Raw genomic sequence first — 20,403 nt, forward strand, 5'->3', positions numbered from 1 at the left:
AGGCTGTGCTGCAGCAATGCAGCACTCAGTGCCCTGCACCTCCCAGGCTTCTCTAAAGCCCAGCACACTGAGCCTGTGCTGTTGCCCCTTACCCAGAGCAGAGGAAGAGGCTGCCTCTGTCCTCTTCCCCTCTTCTCTAGTTCTCTTGAAAACATAAAGTACTGATAAAATAAACTACCATTAGCCATAACAGAGTCCAGTGTATCTCCAATTTACCAAACTATCTGCAACCATGCAGAAAGTCATGATAAGCTTGTCTTCACTCTGGTTCAGGGGAAAAAAGCCCTTGGATATGTCGGATTTACTTCAAGCAAGTCATTTTTAAGGACCTCAGTATGTGCTGCACAAAGTCCTTCTCACATAGCCTTAACCTATTAACTGCTCTTTAATTTCAGACATATTCTTGGTTTAAACCCACAAAACTCCCTGTTCTCACATGTGACCACATCAAGGGTGATGCTGAAGATTATTAAGTCTGTAGGACAGGTTGTAACAGCTGCCTTCCCCACAGGGCCTTGCAGTATCGTGACAGCAGTTTTCCACACAAGGTTTTCTGATGAATTCTAATGTTTTTCTGCATGAAGCAGCCTATTCCACTGGACCCTTGTTTGCTGACAGCAGGAACCATTGCTTCTGTTGAGTTCAATTTTACCTCCTATTCCCTACCAGAATAGCTGCTGCAATGTTTTGACATCTGATGCTGAGGAAGAGCCTTCCCAGAGTCTCCTCGTGCAGCAGTGTGAGGAGCTGCTTGGGCTTCACCAGAGTCAGACTGTGCACTCTGGAGGGCATTTCTACTTTTCTTTGAGCTTTTTTTTGTTTATGTTTCTGTAGCCAGCCACAGAGCTCTGTGTGTGTACAGATGACAGATGTGTTTACATTGCTTTATAGGTGGGATAGTTGTAGAATTACGCTTAGCCGGATAAATGTGAAATGCTGGAATATGCTTTCAAACACATACTGCCAACAAGATACCTTTTAAAAATTGTTCCAATGTACAGGATACCATTTTCTGTGGCAAAGTCTTAAGTGTATATGCACTTTACTGTTCACAGTAAGGTTCTTAAAATGAGAAAATGGGATATACTGGAAGTCAAATTCACTGTATCAGGAAAAGAGGAAAAATCTGTTCTTTCCCTTATTACTGTTTTTTTTTCTCTATTTCAGAGCTTGAACCAGTTCAATTTCCCCACCTGACAGTTTTGCTCTGTTTGATGTAGATTTGGTAAGGCTTTTTGCACATAGGCTTTGAAGAAAGTCTTAAATGGGTAAGTATTGTGCCTGTAGCATGACACTTGTCACCTTTTTATTCATCTTAAGAAGTGAGCAACAATTTTCAAAAGTTGCACAACAGATTATAAGGACAGCTTTGACAAGACCAGAGGAAAAATGATACTTTATTGCTCTGGGGGTTTTGGAAGACTGTAAAGTACAAACTGACATGAAGCCAACTTAATATAACTGTTTCCTTTATACTCTAAGGATTCACAAGGGACTTCACCACTAGCATAAAGGAAATAAAATCTGTTGTCCTAGAAAAAGACTTTGTTGCTTACAATTTTAAAAATGACACAAAGTTTCCTTACAGGAAATGTTACATTCATACAAATTCCCATATTTATTTGTAGACAAAAAATACCATTCACATAGCAGAAAAACTAGATGAAAACAGAGACAGGATAGACTTAGAGCCACTATGAGGTATTGGCAGACTTACATGATAGCAATAAATATATATACACACAAATTTTACTTAAATGTAGAGATCTTTATTGTCTCATTTTTAAGTACCAGCCTAATTTAGTATCAGGAATTCTTGAAAATAAATTACTACAGGAATGCAAGTTTGTAGAGTCTATTTCAGGTAAAGTTTAGTTTGTCTTCTGTTGTTACACTATTCGACCAAGATATACTGACTTGGGATATTTTTTCTTTAGATCAGGCCACTGAACAATGAAATAATCAGAAAAGTAGTAAAGAATCTTTCCAGACAAGGATAAAGTTTCCACACGGCAGATGCTCTCTACATACACAATGATTGTTCTTTTTATTCGTAGAAGGCCAAGAAGAAAAGCAGATAAACAGACAGGAACACATGTTCCTGGTCCATTGCACAATATCTGAAAGAGATGAAACATATTACAAAAGTAAGTAATGAGGTTTTTTTCACGCAGTAAAGAATTAAGTGTATATTCATTTAACATTACATTTACACAAAAATATATTTCAAAAAATATTTTTAAGAACCCAGAAAAAGCAGGTGAAGATGAAAAAATAGGAGGGGCAAACAAAATACATTAATTCAAAGTACCAAATAATACCATATTCAAAATACCATATTTTTTTACAAAAACATCATATTTCTGTACATGTTATAAAGGAGGAAAATACCTCTGAGATGGCACAGTTATTTATGTGGAGGAAAAGTTTACCATTCCTTTACTTGTGGGTATATAACTAAAACAACTTCCACTCTCAGTCACAGCCTTGTGTTGTATCAATCATGAAATCTGTGCATATATAAAGCCAAAGGATTTTAATTAGGATTAAACCTGGGATCTAGTTATAAACCTCTTGAACCTTGGCTTAAGTCAGCAAAACACTTAAGAGTTCATCAAAAACGTGCTGATGATTAGGACCTTCACAAGAATCTATTAATTGATATGTGTGACTAGATTTTATTTTTTATTTTTAATAAACACTAGGAGACAGTTAAAAGCAAGCAGAAGGAAGCTGTTGTGGTAAAAACATGTCATGTCCTTCAAGCAGAGATCTTAAACTCACTTATAAATGTTAACAAAAGAAAGTGCTCTTTTTATTCTAGACATTATTTAACTGAAAAAACAGATTGCTTAAAAGTAAAAGGTTTAAACCAGGGTGTATTAGGCACTTTACTTGGTATCAAAATTGATTTCAGGCAAGAAATTTCTTACTAAACTTAAATACTACCATGTAATCAGAACTTTTCTGCACAGCTGGGGTTACGTGGAAATAAAGAGTTCTTTTATAAAATCATGGTCCTATACCCCATAAAGTCACATTATTTTTGTTCCAAGTTCACCAGCTTGTGAAAGATATTATACTGGTGGTGGAAAATTTTTTAATTTTTGCTTCAGGGCTGTAACAATTAGTTCAGAACATTTCCTTTCTTGCTTCATGGCAAGATCCCACAGATAATCTGGTTAGCAGCACCCTGCCTCAGCTAAAAGCAGCAACAGATTTGGTGCTATGGAGTTCCATATTCTCTCATCTATTATTTGCCTTTATTATAGTCCCAGAAATCCAGCCTGGGGATGTGTTGACTGCAATGCTATGTTTCTAAAAATGATCTGATTTTATTGTTGATCTTAATTGAACTATTTATTAATGCAAGACTTGGCTGATGTTTTCACAGAGTCCCTTACAAGTAATGTGCTGTATGCAGTTTTAATCTTGAAATTTTAGGGTATAAATATTTGCATAAATGTTGGCTGTAATGGTGGTACATGGCTACTGACATGTACCTTAAGGCATGTTTAGGTATCCCCACTTCTAATAACATTTGTTTCTGTAGTGTAAATGTAGGCATAGGAAACAATTTGTTCTCCTGTGTCTGCAGGCAAAACCCACCATCATCCCTGCAGAAGCTGGACTCTTTCAGATAAGTGCATAAGAAGCACCTAAAGCCTCAGAAGAGTATTTACTACTTACTATTGTTGTGAGTTGAATATACAGTCTAACTACTGATTTTCTATTCAAAACTCAGCTTTAAGGCAACAGACAAAAATGTGCACCACTGCTGAAGAGAAACTGCACTTTCCCCTCCCTTAGTAGAGCTACCTGGAGTACACAGATTGTCTCACCTTCACTGCTCCCCAGCCCTTTCTCCATTCTATTGCCATCCTTTCTCCTGTCCTTTCCTCAGTGCCATCATTTTCCATCAATTTGTCTGTACTAGACCCAGTCCTCTGAGATGTCTCCCACCCATTCTCAGTTTTTTTTGTGATCACTGGTGTTCATCTCTCTTTGCATCCCTGTTCTTCCAGCTGTCTTGCTTCTTGAATGGCTTTGCACTCTTTTAGCCTCTATCTACTATGAAAGCTCAAACATTGGTCCCTTACTTTCCACAGTCTGACACAAAATATACCAGTTGTAGATATGATTTAGGTCAGGTGGCCATCCTAACATTCTAGTGAGCCCAGAAGTTGAGAACTGTAGAACAGGTTTTAGAAAAAGCTGAAGTTTTACAACCATTGTCTTTATCAAGCCATAGAATTCATCCTGCTTCTTCCCCTTTATTAAGTCTGGCCAGCAGCTCCAAAATTTTGGTATTTTGGTATTCTTGTATTTAGATGCACACATAGAGCTAAATGCCACAATGAATTCCAAACTAAGTGTACTCACAAAAGATCATGTAATGAAATAACAGTAAATGGGTCTATTTGTGAATCTCTGTGTAGCTCTGAAGGCCACACTAAGCTGCTGTTATTACTTTGCTGAGGTACAAAACAGAAAGATAGCAATCAAAATTAAAATAAAAATAAAATACCTCTCCTATATTCAGGTTTTGATACCATGCATTCAGTTCAAACTTCTAGTTTACACTTTCTGACTGTTTATAATTTGTAAGCTGCCTCTCAGATGCCCTTTGATCCATGGAAAAGTACTTGCATGCAGGAAAAAGGATCAGGAAAATTATGTATTTGGCATCTTAAAAAAAAACATGGTCTGATCATAACTCATGTCCTCTGCTCTTTCCCCTTCCACACATATGAGTTCAAACAGGACAAAGCAGATGTGGCTCTATAGGATTCCTGTATGCAAAATGCTCATATAATACTCTTATTATAGATGATCCTATCTCAAAATCCTTGTATTTAGGAACTGGCCATGAAAAAGACTGTTATAAACCTGCTGAAGCCCACAAACAGATTCCTATCTCAACTGATGGCTGTGATCTGTAAGTCAGAACTAAAAATTAACCTTCAGCTAACCTTTAGTACGTGTCTGCAGACATGTCCTGCTTAGAACTGGTGTAGGTACAATTGCAGTGGCAATTCCTCTCCAAAAATCTGGTCTGACCAGTCCTATTTACTCCCTCTCACACTGCCAGCATGACGAGAGACCAGTGTTCCTTCTGCTTGGAGTCCAACATCATACACTCTTCAAGTGTACATCATACACTCTTCAAGTGTATGATGTACAGGGGAAACTTCTGAGAAAACAAATATGTACATTATAAAGAAGAGGAACCATTGCAGAAGGTGTAAGGTAGAAATGTTGCTGCTCAGCTCCTGCCTGTACACAATCTGGAAAGGATAATGGAAAGGAACTGAATCACCTACAAGATGAGAAGAGGAGCAGTCCTACTAGTGAATTTCAAAGCACTATTCAAAAGTAAATTTTGGAGATTGATATCTTACAACTTGAAAAGACCAAGGCTTTTGCTTTTCCCCAGCAGCAGAATACCAGTATCTCCCAGTGAAGCCCATGGCAATCTCCAGTATGCTCTGGGGAAGAGGCAGGCAGCTACTGGGCAAGAAGGGACCAGGTCCTCTACAAGGTCAAGCAGCTATTGAGGGTGTTTCCCTCAAGCATCTATTTACAATTATCTCTTTCCCTCAGTATCCAATTATTTTAGCTACAAGGCTGCCTGTAGAACATTTGTGTTGCATAAGATATGCCTCTGGAAATCTCTGACTTCAGCCTTCCTTAATGAGGCAGCAGAAAGGGTGAAAAAGGGGGCCAAGGACACTTTCTGTGTCACTTTTGTGACCTCTTGAGCTGCAATTGTCCAAGGACTTCCCTGGTCACTGGGGTTCCTACTTTGTTGCCAGGAAGCTGTAAGGGATTGTTCCAGAAGCCAGTGCTACAGGTCTCTCAACACCATTCATATGCACCTCTAATGCAAGGAAATGTCCAGCCCCCTGTTAAATTGGCTCACTGGATGCCTGGGCTCACAGCTAAGTCTATAAACTAAGTCCTAACATGCTAAAATTCCCTGCCAATGCAATCTAACCAAATTCTAAACAGTAAAACAAACAAATCAAGCTGTTTATTAATGGAGGTTTAAAAATAAAGGATCAGAATACAACATTTACCTTCAGCAACTCTATAAATCTGATTTCCTATTAATCACTTTTATAGAAAAATGCAATAGTTCCTGTCTTTGTGTTTCAGATACTTTCCACAGCTGTTGGAAGAAAGTAAGCTAAGCCAGCAGTCTGGGAACACTGAGAACACTGGCACATGGCACCACTGCTGATAAAAGCTACTTTAGAGTGCGTGAATGCAGCACTGTAGCAGAGTGACATTTACCAGGGAAAACACTGAAAGCAGAGCTTGCAGCTTCACTGGGATTAAATGTCATTGGTCAAAGCTAAAATAAGTAAAGCAGTCAACTTGCAGTTTTTCTCATAAATACATAAACATACAATTTCTGTGTATCTTTTAAAGAACAAGTGTTTAAGTACTACTTATGTTCCCAAAGTACAACAATCAAAAGGAGGACAATGAGAGTCCCCCTCAATTTAGTAGAAAGTGGGAACCGAATTTGCAATTTGCTTTGCATAGGAAACTGGCAACACCTGCTGTTCTTAATGATCTCTGCAGAGATTGGCCTTTTGTCACCTGGTCAAGAGCAGAAAAACTGCCCTGCTGGCTGGGGAGGCTGGTGCTGTGGGAATGTGCCCGTGTGAGCTGAAGGCTGTGCTGCTTGCCAGGCACAGAGCTGCCTCCTGGAGTGCTGCTGATGCTCCCTACTCCACAGCGCTGAACACCTGGAGATAAGACTGAGGGAGTAGGAGGTGGTGGTGATAGACAACTAACAGAGGTAAAGGCAAATGGAGAGATACAAAATGGACCAAAGCTGGGTTAACTGAATGATCCCTATCTATGCAAGTCCTGCCTTTTAACTGCTATGCAATACCTACTTTTTAACAATGTTGGAAAATCCTATTAGATATTTCTATGTTATAGGAATAATGAATTATTTTGTTTGTGTGGTTTTGTTTAGATGGGGGAGGTGGTGGTTTCTGTGGCACAAGAATTAATTTGTATTCTGCTATGTAAATTACAGCATCTCATGAGCTCATCAACTTTTGCTTGGTTTTAATATATTACTATTTCAAAAACTTCACACTCAAATACTTAAACATGTTGAGAGGGAGTGTTCTTATGGAAACTTTTGCTCTTTAGTATATCTGAAAATTCAAGTTTTGAACACTGAGCAAAATTAGCTTAGAATTGTTAATACTATTTACAGTTTAAAAAAAGGCAGGAACCTTTTTCAACAATTCCTTATTATTGTTATTGATGGTGAGAAAGAAGAATTTCAGGTTCTGTTTGCACAATAGAAAGGTCATTAAACTACCTACTCGTTTATTCTTTTTGAAGAGTGAAGATCTTATCCATTTCGATTTCCTTCACCACCTGCATAGAAAACCAGATAAAACTTCACACCCTATTTTCTGTTTGAACTTACCTACAGAATGCAAGGCAGGATAAAAAAAAAAAGCCAAAACTAGCTGTGTAGTCTGATGTAAATCAGGTAATTAAGGTGGAACTGAATTACACCTGGGTACACTTTTATCTTCTGCTGTCTAAATCACTTGAATCATCAGGGGTGCAAGAAGGTAATTCTAGTGTCCTGCAGCAACAGCTTGTGTTCAGGCTGGTCAGCAAGTGTAGCTTGTAGCGCTGCCATGAAAACTCTCCTTGCTCACCTCTGGATCTCACTGGTACAGTAGCTGTTGTTATTGTCATCCAACACAGCCAGAAAGTGAGGTGCTCTTAAAAACAAGTGGAGGCATGTATGGTCCTACAGGCAGATTACCTAACCAGGATAAATAAGATTAGTGGATGCCAGAGTGGGGAAGAGAGAAGTGGAAGAACAAGGACTCTAAGTTAGTACACTACACAGCTGAGATTCTGTTTGTTTCTGTGTATTACTTTCATCATTGAATGAAATAGATTGGGAAGCATCACCTTTTATGCAGCTCTCACTTTCTAAAGGTTTGGGGACAGAGAGAGAAAAAAATCCTACCTAGTGGGTTTTCCTATGGGGGAAAAGGAGAGCTTCTGCGAAACCACTAGGAACAAGATGTAAGATTTTAATCTTAACAGCATTAGGCATTATCACTTCTGCCTTCTAGGCCTGACCCAGAGCTACCAACCCACTGTCCTCGGGGGCAAGAGACAAGGGAAGAGGCCCAGCTGATGTGATTTGCATCAGTCTCTGAATACAAAGCAGTGAGGGAAGCTCCCAGTCCCTGTAAAGACTTAAAACAGCTCAGGTCTGCTTGTGGGTATGCCCAAGGGCTTTACTGATGAAAAGAGAAGATATTACTGGGGTCATTAAGAGTGTCAGAAGTTAGGCAACAGCTTAGTCAAGAAGGTTCAATTGGATGCCTAAAGAAACATGTAGGCTTTAATTTTTTCTAAGGAGTCTAACATTAGGCACCATATCTAACTGCCCCTGTATGCCAGGTGACAGGTCTGTCATTGGGATTAAAAGCTCTTTGGAGTGGTACTTTCCATCAGCATACTGCCCAGCCTAGCTGCCGAATGTAAAATGAGAAGTATGGAATGATCAATTAAAAATAATAATAAATGACAGCTGTGAGACTGGTACTAAGGCTCAACTCTGAAAATGTTACTGTTGGTTATTAAAACATAATATGAACACCCAGGCTGTCAGTGGGACCAGCAAAACAACCATTGAGTCTTTTGAGAAATTGTGGGAGATGGATAGGTTGGTTAAAAAAGAACAAGATTACCAAAGCAGATACAGGGTGGAGAATAAACTAACTCCCTACCTACATTACTGTAGAGTGGGTATGTGGTTTATTGCTGCTGACAAATTAGTGGGAAGTAGAGGAAATTTGACCTAGTGTAGATGAAAAAGTTGGTCATAAAAGAATTCAGTAAAAAGCCTTTGCCAAGTAAATGAAATGGTAGTTACTAAACTACATCTCTAGCTACAACACTAGCTACTAGCTGGCTTTCAGCAGTGTCACCTTGGCTGAATATGAACCAGACCACAGTCTCTTGGTCGCTGAGAAATACTATCCAACCTTTTAGAGCCTCTTTAAAAATAATTTTTATATCTCTTCATATAAAAAGTACTGCTTATTCTAGTAGCCTGCTTCTACTTGAAAGGAGAAATTAAATCCAAGGACTTTCAAATATACTCACACTCCTAGCAATCTAAGTTGAGCCTTTAACTGCAAATCTCAGTGTGTCTTTTACTAATCAGATGTTTAACTTCAAGTTGAAAGCAGTATTTTAGGTTAACTAAATGTGATGTTTAAATGTTCATAAAACATCTCTTGGGCTACTGCTTAATAACTGAAGCTGGTATAGCAAGAATGTGCATCAAATACCTCTCTGAAATATCTTCACAGTGTAAAACCTAGAGGTACTGGCACTCTGTCTCTGCATACCAGTAGTTAGATTTATTAAGACTGTTATGCTTTATAAGTGTGACCAGGGTGTTCATTAGAGTCATAATGACCCTGATAGCTGATGAGTTAAGACTCTCTTACATCTAAAAATGCCTCCTTAAATCTAAGCTAAGATCTCAGTTCATCTTTACTGCTACTCCTGTCCTCCCTCTGAAAAGGAGTGTCTATAGGCAAGTCTAATTAGCAGTCACAGAAAGGACAGAGCTACAACAAAGCTTTGAACCAGCTGACTGCAACAGCTTCAGATGTTTGTGCTTAGCACAGAGTAATTCTGCACTGGGGCTGCAGGGAAGCTGCACACAGTAGACAAGGTAGGAGGAGTGGATAAGATTCAACAGCGTCAACACTCAGAAGTTAAATTTTGATGTCTTCACTTTGCTTTCTTTTTGGATGAAAAAATTTGTATTGCTGAAGTTCTTAATCCAGTGTTCTTACTCTTGCTTATTTTGACTGTTTTGATCCTAGAAGAACATTAGCAGGTCAGACATACAGTCAGTCTGGTCCAAAGAATTAAAAACACCGTGGAAAGATTCAGTGTACAAAAGAATGCAGCAGATAGTCCTAATATTGCATTATACAAAGATCACTTGTTATAAAATGAATAAAGAAGAAAATGCCACCACCCAGATTTTGTAGCTTTCCACAAAGTTCCAATTAGAACCATGATATAAGGGACAATAACTTACTATTTGTCACAGTAATTTGTGAGAGTGTTATGAACTTAAGGCATTTTGGGCAGGGCACGAAGAATGGAAAATCTTAGCTAAATGAAATAATGATCTCCTTTCATTTAGCTTACTGTGCAAACACTTCTGTAACCAGAAGCTGCCTTAGTCAGTTTACCAAGTCAGGGGATCAGGCATGTGTGATGGGATGTGCAGTCATAAAATAAGAGGTGATTGCTACAAACATGATAAACTGTGCAGGTTTCAGGCTTCTAAAAAGAAGTTTCATTTTCATTCTCTGACAGCAGAACATGTAGTTGCTGTGCAAATGTAAACTTACTACAGACTTCCCACAGGAAGGAGGCCCTAATGTGGGAGAACCGCCTTCTTAGCTTGATTTAACCCAGGTTTTTCCAAATAGCAGCCATCTGAAAATACTTACTTATTTCAGACTCTGTAGAGCCCTCAGGCAGTGGGAACTGTTGAGAAGAGTCCCCAGAAAAGGAAAAGAAGTCTGGTCCTAAGGGTCCAGGATGTGCAATCTGCTAATTAATGAAGCTTTATGCAGCATTTCTGCACAACTGTAGGTGAAATTTAATTATATTAAAGGATAGCAAATCACTGACCCAATTACATATGGCTGAAAACAAGGACTGGACACAATATTTTGCAGCTTCTGCTGTGTGGTAGGTGCACATCCCTCATTTTCAATTTGGATTTCAGGTATATGAGAATGAGCAGGGTAATCATGATCCAGACAAAAGGCTGGATCACCTGAAAACTTAGTTGCAGGGTTGGCAAACTGGCCTGAAGACAAAGGTTCTGTAAGCAGCAAGAGAACTAAAGACCAGAGTCCTTTGAACTTGTATCTACTGACTGACTTCAAGTATGTTAAAGGAAAGATGTAACTTTAGTCTAGTCCTTCTTGTATATCAAATGATCTCTGTAGGATGCAGTAATTTTCTTTATCTTTGAAAAAAAATCTCTGTGCAGCTTGTGTAATTTTCTATAAATAAGAAAGATTTGCATCCTTTTCTAGATAATAGATCTTATAACATCTTGTTCTAGTTTTATGATTCTTTTTAGCCTTTCTCTCAATGAAGACAACAGAAGTCTCTCTTCTCTGACCAGCTGCCCGTTTGCATGGTAGGAATTTGCAGTCTCTGAGACTGCATGCTAAATCTGGCTGCAGCTGATGAATGGTTTTAAAAGCTTTTCTGTGGGAAGGTGGGTGTAGGCAATGTGTCCTGGCACAAGCCTTTCCTTCTCTGGAATTGTAGGCCTCTGTATAGGAAGCCTATCTAAGACAGATGTTACAAAAACTGTTCACCGTATATTCACCTGCAAAACACTCTGACACATTTCTGTAATTCATGGCCATGGCTATAGAAACACAAGCCAATCATCACTTCTGACATCTTAATTGTTACTTGGCTTAATATCTCTACAGGGACTTAACTTTGCAGAGTGCAGATGTTCCTAACTCAGAAATGGGCCTCCTGAAGATGATCTCAAGCTGAACAAGTCAACTAACTTTTACATTTCTTAAACTCTCTGGAGGCCCACTTCAAGTGTGGGTCAAGTCCTGCAAGACAGCAAAGATCTCCTGGAACTTGTTCAGTTCTTTCTGAACTTACTGTCTTGAAGGGTTAGATGGAACTGATTGCTCAGGCAAATTAAATCAGTAAGCTTTGCCAGATCAGTGTGAGATAGAAAAGGGACACATCAAGTGCTCATCAAGTAAAGCACATATCAAGTGCTCATTAAGTAACTCCAGTGCAGCTGAGTTTGCTGTTTCCCTTTTGCAGCTATTTGCACTCCACAGAGAGGCTTAGGTTGGCATAACTAGCCTGTTCCAAATCTTGCCTTTGTGCACCTAATGGTTTTTTGCTCCCTTTGCATTACCTTTCTTGTCCTGTATTTCTTGACAACTGCAACACTTCTGTGTTTCTCTAGCTTTAGGCTGCCTACAGAAGACTTCAGTCATTCCTTCATATATACACATATTTCTGAGAAGCCTGAAAGCAAGTGTAAGGGTTTGGGGATCACTCATACATACAAATGACTTTGAAGCAAGGTTGTCTTTCCCTCCTGCAGTTAAACAAAACCAGTGTCTAGACTGAAAATGTACAGCACCCATGAGCTGTCCTGTTTAAAAATATGAAGCTCTCAGCATGGTGTAATACTGTGCTTGTTTCTAAACTCGGTTGTTGATTTTCATGCCAGGACTTATAGATGAACCTGTGAGTGTCAGCATTTGTCCCAGCCTAGCTCTAGTTTTTACATTACAAAGCATTACATTTTGCCAAGAGTAGAGTGAGTTTCAATTTACTGCAAACATTTTTGTGGAAAGGCAATTAAATACTACCAGTTGCTTCACATACCATACAGCCTTTTCACTGGCAATGTGAGGTATTTTAATCCCTGAAACAGTCTTCTTGGATAAGTGTTTTAAAATCTTTGCAGCTCTCTGAGTTATTATATTTTACAGAATTCTTGAACTAAGATATACATAGAAGCAGTAGTATGTAAGCAGCTTTCAAGTGGTACATGATTTGCCATAATGCCAGGGATGCTTCTGCCAGCTGTTGTTTTGGTTGACAACAGCACCTGACAAAAAGTAATTTGGGTTGCCTTCCCCTCCAGCTCTTTAACCATGGATAAAGACTCCTTTTGAGTCAGGGATTTCTTTACATACTGCAAAGGGCCTAAAGGCCTTGCTAAAACATATCCTTAATTTTACAAGCACAAGTGTTTTTCAAAATGTTAACCTTCTGATAGCTTATCACAGTTTACCAGCTCCAACACCATTTCTAATAACTCTATGTGTAAATCTCTCTGTCACTTTAAATTCCTTTGGTAAACAGAAAACATGGAATTAGATTAGTAACTTCCTGCTTCCTTTATTAAGCTATGCAGTGAGATTTTTCCAATCAATTTCTTTTGCAATAAGTAAAAAAAAATACACTAACGCAGTGGTGTAGCAAAGTGATTACTAAATAGTTACATTTTTGTCTCCTCGTGTAAACAAACTTGACTATTACCACTGCCCCAAGCAAAACCACTGTAGAAAGAATAGCATGCCACCTTCTCCCCACTCCCAGTTTTATCTCCAGTTTTCAGAACAGGCTTGAAAAACAGCAACTGCAAAAAAAACCTACTTCTGTTGTCTTGCACACTAAACTGTTTGAAAAGTACGGCAAGAGAGCAGCTTTTGATCTGACAGGAGCTGACCAGTACTATTGAAGCAAATGAGATCACATTACTCACAGCAGCCTCTCTAAACATTAAAAATACCACAAACATTAAAAAGCCTCTTTAGAATTAGCCATGCACTTCACAGAGGGATTTAAAAAGAGTCTTCTTACAAATATTCTTGCAAATATCTGTTTCCTTACATATCTGTGTGTATATATGTTACTACTAAATTATGAAAAATACCTTGTAATGCACTAGTTTTTACATGTTTCATTTAAGCATTTTAAACCTCATAAAATATTAATTTGAAGTTCTTCTAAACTAGTACCTTTTAAAAAAGCCTCAAGTTTAGATTACTGACTCAAGATGACAACAACTCTAGCAAAAAGCCAGCTGTAAACAAAATTTTTCGTGCAAAATTGTAAGACTTTAAGGTAGGAGACCAGTGCACTACCTTTTGTGTTAACACAAAACTTTCTTGATTTAATATTTCCATTGTAGTTCTACCATCTGACAACCCTGAATGCTTCTGACTTGTTTAACTATGTGGAATATTTTTAAATAAATGTAATTAGCATAAGAGTGCAGTTTTCTGAACACTTGAAAAAGCTATTAAAGTGCTGAGGAATTGCTACTTCAGCAGTGATGCTTTTTGTCATTAGATGAGATAATTAGTGTCAGTCAGCCAAAGACTAAATAAATATGCATTGTAGCCCAAAAGTCCACATAAGCACAAGAACTGAATCTGTATATATTTGTGCTGGTCTGAACCTGTCTGTGCCAGACTGGTCACACCATTTTAGAAGCAAGTCCAGCCAACAGGATAACCAGGCTTTCAGGCATAGTTTGTGCTGCCGCAATCCTGAAGAGATACTATCAGGAAGCAGCGATCTTGTTTTTGCTAGCTCTGCCAGCATAACAAGGGAGTGACTCTGAAGGTACTTGAAAACTTTGAGAGGGAAAACTGGTATTTGCTATTCTAATTCACCAGCAGTGCAACCTGTTCTCTCTCTCCTGATGTATTGCTGCTATATTTGATTTAAAATTAAAAATAGCTTTCCTGTGAATTGTAAACCTAAGCTTACATATGAGATGCGGTCTGCATATTCCAAGGGCTTTTACGATGCGGATTAGCAAGTTCTCATTTAATTAAATTTTTTTGTACCTACCAAATCTGGTTGCCGTTTGTAGGTCAGAGGAAGAGAGTAAAGTATGGAGTACAGTGTTGTTACCACGGAGGAGCTCCAGGACTGCCTAACCTCGCGGCTTCGGGGAATGCGCTCAAGGCTGAACTGGAAAAGAGCACGGGGAGCGGAGCTGTTACTTTGCTGAGAATGTGCCTCCTCATTAAATCTCTGCCAGCCTTTTCCCCCTGTCCTTAGTCTGGTTTGGGGACGTTTGTGTACAAAACGCGTGCAGTACAAAGCACAGCGAGGCGCCGGCGCTCGGCACTGCCGCCCGGCCCCGCAGAAGCGGCGGGCGAGGGCGGCACCTGGCGGCGTTGCCGGGCGCGCCGGCCCCCGCGGCCCTCCGCGGGAACGCCGCGCCGGGCTCGCCGCTGTGCCCGAGAGCCCGCCATCGTGCACGAGCAAACAGCGCCCCTCAAATGAGTGCTCCGAGTGTCCAAGAGGTACGCGCGATGCACGCTCCAAATGCAGAATAGCTGTGGAAAGAAACGGGAAAGAACATCTCATCGTTAAATAAAAAATAGGTAAAGAAGTAACTTTCTTGGTTCTTTCTCAAAATGAAGATTATTCACGGTGTGTAAACGGTATCATAATTAATAAAGCAAGGAGGATTCCTTTTGTCTTGAAACCCCGGGGGCAGGTGTTAGGCTGCCTGCCCTCCTTGCAGGTGCCTTTAGGGTCAGTGGAGAGGAGCTGCACCTAAGAATTATTGCTACAGCACGAGGCACTCCTGATGCCAAGGATATTTTGGACTCTTTAAATGAAAGACAAATGTAGTGGCTGCAGTACAGTGCTCATGTGGATAGTGGTTGTTACCTCACTTCACATGGGACACAGATCACCTCACCACGACCCTGGAGGAACTTACTTGCTGTGTGAGAAACTCTAAAATACTGAAAATTGCCCAGTTACTTCATGTGCACATTGCTTATTGTCATGGTTTAGTCCTGGTGATTTGTGCCCCTGAAAGAGGATGTTAACAAAAGTTGTATGGTAAATACAAGCTACAAATCTGTCTTGAATAGTAGTAACTGGGACTATTTTTAATATATAAGGTGGAAAGAATAAAAAAAAAAAACAACAAACCAACACTTGTAAATGCAGAATGTTAATTTTCTTGACTGAGATTATCCTGTTTCACTGTGATATCTTTTTTTAATAGCTGTGATACTGGAAGGCATTAACAGATGTTACAAACTGATTTTTTTAATGTTTTATTTCCAGGTGTTGAAACTCTGATTGCATTACTCTGACAACAGAATATGGAAAAATAAACATACCCCACTGCTCCCTATTCAACAGGTATCTGGTTATCACTTGCCTCTGTTTCTCAAAGCTTTGGGAGTGTTCAGGTGATAAAAAGAAATGCTCTAAGTGGAGTTTAGACACTTGTATAGCGCTCAGCCCTGCAAGAAATATGGGTATGATAAAGTGATTTTAGGCAGATCAGGGTCCAGTGGAGCTATTCAGATGAACCTTCACTGTAAGAATGGTGTTAAGGAGCATTTGACATGAAAAACGTACGTGATTTTCACCGTCATTAAAAAATCCAAATAATTTCAGCAGAACTTGGCAGGAACTCCAAACAGTATCAAAGTAGGAATTTACTTGGAGAGTTCAAGTAATTTCATCTATACTTTTCAAAAAACATGTGGGAAACTCTGCACATCAGTGTCTATGTCATGTTATGAAGTCCACACATCAAACAACTCCTAGATATTAAAATGAAAAAGGAAAACTGGGGAGTTTTGTTGTTGTTTCTTTGTATAAAAGTCACTGCCAGATGCTTCTGTAATCCCAGCCTCTCATCTCATTAAGTACTGTCAATGTTCCAAAGGTACATCCTGTATATTTTGCTGGAACACTGCATAATATGTCTGACACCAGAAAAAGATTTCTCCCCTATTTACTATAGTGTCATATTGTTGCATCTTTGTTTTCTTTACATCTTTAATGCACTCAGAATGTTTTTTCTAATTTGAAAACAAATGTTCCAAACTGGCAAATCTGTAATGTAATTTCAAAACCAGTGATGTAGTCCTTTACCTAATTAATGTTATTTTGCAAGGATGCAAGGCAAAGCTGGTGGGAAACTGCAATCCCTGTGAATTATTATAATATTCTCAAATGAACATACTGCAATGCTTGCAAAGAAACTGACTTTACATAATTCTTTTTCATTATGAGAAATAAGATTTCTTAGCATAGTACCTCTCATGAAATGGAAAAGAACATATGGTCAGAAGAGGTCTATCTAAAGGTTAGTTAATCTGGTTGCTCATCTCAGACATGACCATGGGGGTATAGGATTCATGTTCTTCAATGAGTTGTCTCTGCTGCTGGAGCATGTTGCCAGCAGCTGAAACAGGTTCTCTATGAGCATAGAAGGTTCCCTGAGTAACAGCTCTGGGGGCATCCACGTGGAATAGTTGTGGTTACAGGTGGGGAGTGATAGAGAACAAAGAGGCCAGTGATAGCAGGACCAGAGACTTTTCATAGGAGGCATTTTTTAGTTCTTTTTTAAGAGGCTTAGTGGGTTGAGGTGCAGCATTTTTCTTCTTGTAAGCAAGATGCTCATTCTGGCTTTCTTTCCTTCTCCCTGAATAGCTGTTGGAACAGAGCTAGGCCACAGATCAAAAAGAAAAAATATTTGGAGGGGTGGGAGGTGTGTGTGTTTAATTTTCTCTTACATCACTAGTTTTCTGTTACATCATTATTGTAATTTGTCTTCCATCTGGTCCCTAGTTCTGGAAAAATCTACTTCCTTAACAGGATGGGGAAGGGAATGACCATGTGTTGAAGCATTCAGACTTCTCCCTTTCACTTATGCAAAGGTTCAAGTAGCTACTAAGACATAATTTTTAAATGTTTGATAATCTCCAGTGTCCCCAGTAACAAAACACACACTGTGTATGTGTTAAAGCATGATTTAAAATTTAGCAAATGTGTGTTACAGGCATGTGAGATTTACTTTCCAAAATTTATCCTTCATTTTTACTCTAAATACTTTTGCTCAGTAGAAGGAGACTGGTCAAAGGAAAATGAGCATCTGTTATCCAGACATCAAACTCACATGCAGCCAAAAATTCTCCTCTGGCTTTCAGTGTTGAGGGAAAATATAACTACAGGATCTGTTAGTAGTTGGAGGGGTTATAAAAGAGAAGATGCATAGCAAAAATAAGTGAGCCATGAAAACCACATAACCTTTTAATACTGAAAATATGTATCTTTAAGAAATCTAATAATTTAGGGTTGGACAGTCTTCAGGTGATTGTGTGAATGGCTGTTTATCCAACAAGAAGTCTCTAAACAGGAAATACCTCTGGTTGCTTTATTAAGTATTCATCCTTGGTGCACAATGAGGCATGAAAGTTGCAGTAAGCAAAAATGTCATTCCTTAGTGAGTCTGTGGTTCTCCTTAGCGGAGTTGCCTTACATTAAAAGGGTTTATTCTGAAAATCACTGGTACTGAGTCCTACAGTCTTTTGTCCCAACAGTGCTGCTGAAAACAATGGAAGTGCACCATATGAAATCAAAACCATGCAAATAATTAATGTACTGTGTGTTGTACTATTTGCTCAAAAAGACTTAAACTTTTTGTAGTCAGAACATTCATTTCCACTGTACTTATTCCACTAATACTTTCTACTAATTTCACTGGATGTCAGGTCACACTTTAGGTCAGCTGTCTGTTAATCATACAGCAAACGAGCTGAAAGCAAGCAAACATCTGAGAAAAGAATAAACAAGACATTTCAATGATTTTTTCATGTGTTTTAGAAGTTCAGCATTTGTTCAGGTCATCAGCCAGAAAACTGACAATCAGAGGCCTTGCATCCCTTTTAAACAAACATTTAATACTTTATTTTAAAAATACAACCATGACACAGTTTAGAAACACAGAAAGCCAATGCAATTTAAATTAAGGTTTTCTTAGCTAAAATATTTTTACATATAATTTCTTTCAAAAAATACTGTATGTCACTGAGGGAAGTGCCAAACTAATAAAAAAAATCCCCTCTGCAATATTTTTGCCCCAGTATTCTTACAGCTACAGGTAATACTTCAGTGGCTAGCTGGTAAAAATGTCCTTGCAAAGAATCATTACCAAATTGCCTTGAATTAGAATGTCAAGATCATTTTTCTTATATGAGTATTTAAAAAGTTACCTGGGACTCGGAGAATGTTTCAGCCCTTTTTTGTTCAAAAGAACGTATTTTAGCTTCACTCATCTTATCTGAGTCTGCCAAAACATAATGTCTAGGAGAATATGACTCTGACAAACAGCTAAGTAACCTCAGGATTTCTGTTGTGTGTCCTCCTGTAAAACAAAACAAACTGCAATCAGTATATGAAAAATGTTGTAACTTTCCATTTCTCCAGCTGAATCAGTCACTTTTCATTTTAAAGCATAATAGTATTACTACTACCAGAGAGAAAGTATCTTCTGAGAGTAAAGGATTTAATTAGAGGATGGCTGAGACTGTTTAATCACACGGAGGGAACTCGGCTCCCAGGGAAGGGCTATTGATGGACGTTTTCCAGTGAAATGGGATTGAGCCAGGGTCACACAGGAGTCTGACGTTTGTGTTTAATGTCCTGTACACAGTGCAGAACAACTGGGCACAGAGTGACACTGCTCTGCACTCAGAGGCCACCCCACGGGCGATGGCCAAAATGCAGCTGGGCAGGACCTGGCTCAGAGCTGCACCTTGGAATCAGAGCTGACCCCTCCTGTGCCCAGTGCTGTGAGCTGCCAGGGCAGGGGTGTGCTACCCCAGCTTGTCACAGCAAAACCAGCCAGGCAGCAGTGCCACCCTGCAGCCACAGCCGTGTCCCCCTGCAGCCATAGCAGTGTCACCGTGCAGCCACAGCCGTGTCACCCTGCAGCCACAGCGGTGTCCCCCTCCAGCCACAGCAGTGTCACCCTGCAGCCACAGCTGCGTCACTGTGCAGCCACAGCGGTGTCACCCTGCAGTCACAGCGGTGTCACCTGCAGCCACAGCAGTGTCACCGTGCAGCCACAGCGGTGTCACCGTGCAGTCACAGCAGTGCCACCCTGCAGCCATAGCCGTGTCACCTGCAGTCACAGTGGTGTAGCTGCTGGGTGCTGACAGAACAAGCAGTCCTGCTTCAGCAACTGCTCTGCCCTTGAACAGCCTTCACAGCCTTCTAACTGCAGGGTCACTGTGTCCTGGGGCTAAACTGGCACTAAAGAGAGAAGGGGAGTGTGCACATACTGGGCTTTTTGACAGCTGGGTAAATTTTGGGGTTTTTTGTCATTTGAGTTTCCTGAAAAGCAGTTAGAGGGATACTGTTAGAGTGGAAGGGTAGGAGAAGGAAGATTGTGTAGGTCAAGTGGAGCAATCTCACCTTTTATCTGTTGGACTGCATCAGACCAACATGAAACCACACGCAGAAATACATAACCAAAACCAGTAAACTCCATGTATTCCTGCTACCTCCTGCTGTTCAGTGTCACTAGGCTCCCAAGAGACCTTTGTTGCACCGGTTAAACACTCATAGCTGGTGAACAACTGACAACAAGGAGAGCTGCAGCATTGCACTACACTTTGCCACCTTTCTGTACTATTTCATGTGGTATTTTTCAAATACGTTTGAAGATATTTTCACCTGAGTGGTGTTTGTAAAGGTTTCATACATTTTAATGCGATCAGCTGAGCGCTCACAGAAGAGCAGGAGATTTCTACTTAAAAGTCTCAAAGAATAGGCTTGAACACGATGCAAATCTTAACTGTTATGTATTATTTCACCCAGTAAGCTGATGTACAGTGGAAGTATTCTTTTAATACAGGCTAACTAGATTCCAGAGGACTAAAAGAAAATACACACATTTCCAGCCTTAGTGGATTTAAAGATGACCTGAAGAATTATAATAAACCTGCCAGT

The 20,403-nt window shown here is 39.6% G+C and overlaps 1 protein-coding gene and 1 long non-coding RNA gene across 4 annotated transcripts in view; one reads left to right on the forward strand and one right to left on the reverse strand.

The window, feature by feature from the left end:
* Window positions 1-1,380: 1,380 nt before the first annotated feature.
* Window positions 1,381-20,403, reverse strand: part of ALG14 (ALG14 UDP-N-acetylglucosaminyltransferase subunit) — a 33,917-nt gene continuing 14,894 nt past the window's right edge. For 2 of the 3 annotated variants that reach the window (XM_077785459.2, XM_021525683.4), the window contains exons 2-4: window positions 18,663-18,814; window positions 14,476-14,598; window positions 1,381-2,120 (exon numbers count right to left, since the gene is read on the reverse strand). In XM_077785459.2, the coding sequence (XP_077641585.2) occupies window positions 1,890-2,120; window positions 14,476-14,598; window positions 18,663-18,814 (506 nt within the window). In that variant the 3' untranslated portion in view covers window positions 1,381-1,889. Of the gene's footprint in view, window positions 2,121-14,475; window positions 14,970-18,662; window positions 18,815-20,403 lie in introns of all 3 variants that reach the window. The other variant, XR_014957083.1, reaches the window with a different exon arrangement.
* LOC110468132 (uncharacterized) lies at window positions 2,115-15,787 on the forward strand. Its single transcript, XR_014957084.1, has 3 exons — window positions 2,115-6,811; window positions 14,498-15,017; window positions 15,718-15,787. It is a non-coding gene; the product is annotated as an uncharacterized LOC110468132 (long non-coding RNA).

Source organism: Lonchura striata, chromosome 8 (genome assembly GCF_050655825.1).
Source record: "Lonchura striata isolate lonStrDom1 chromosome 8, ASM5065582v1, whole genome shotgun sequence".
NCBI lineage: Eukaryota > Metazoa > Chordata > Aves > Passeriformes > Estrildidae > Lonchura > Lonchura striata.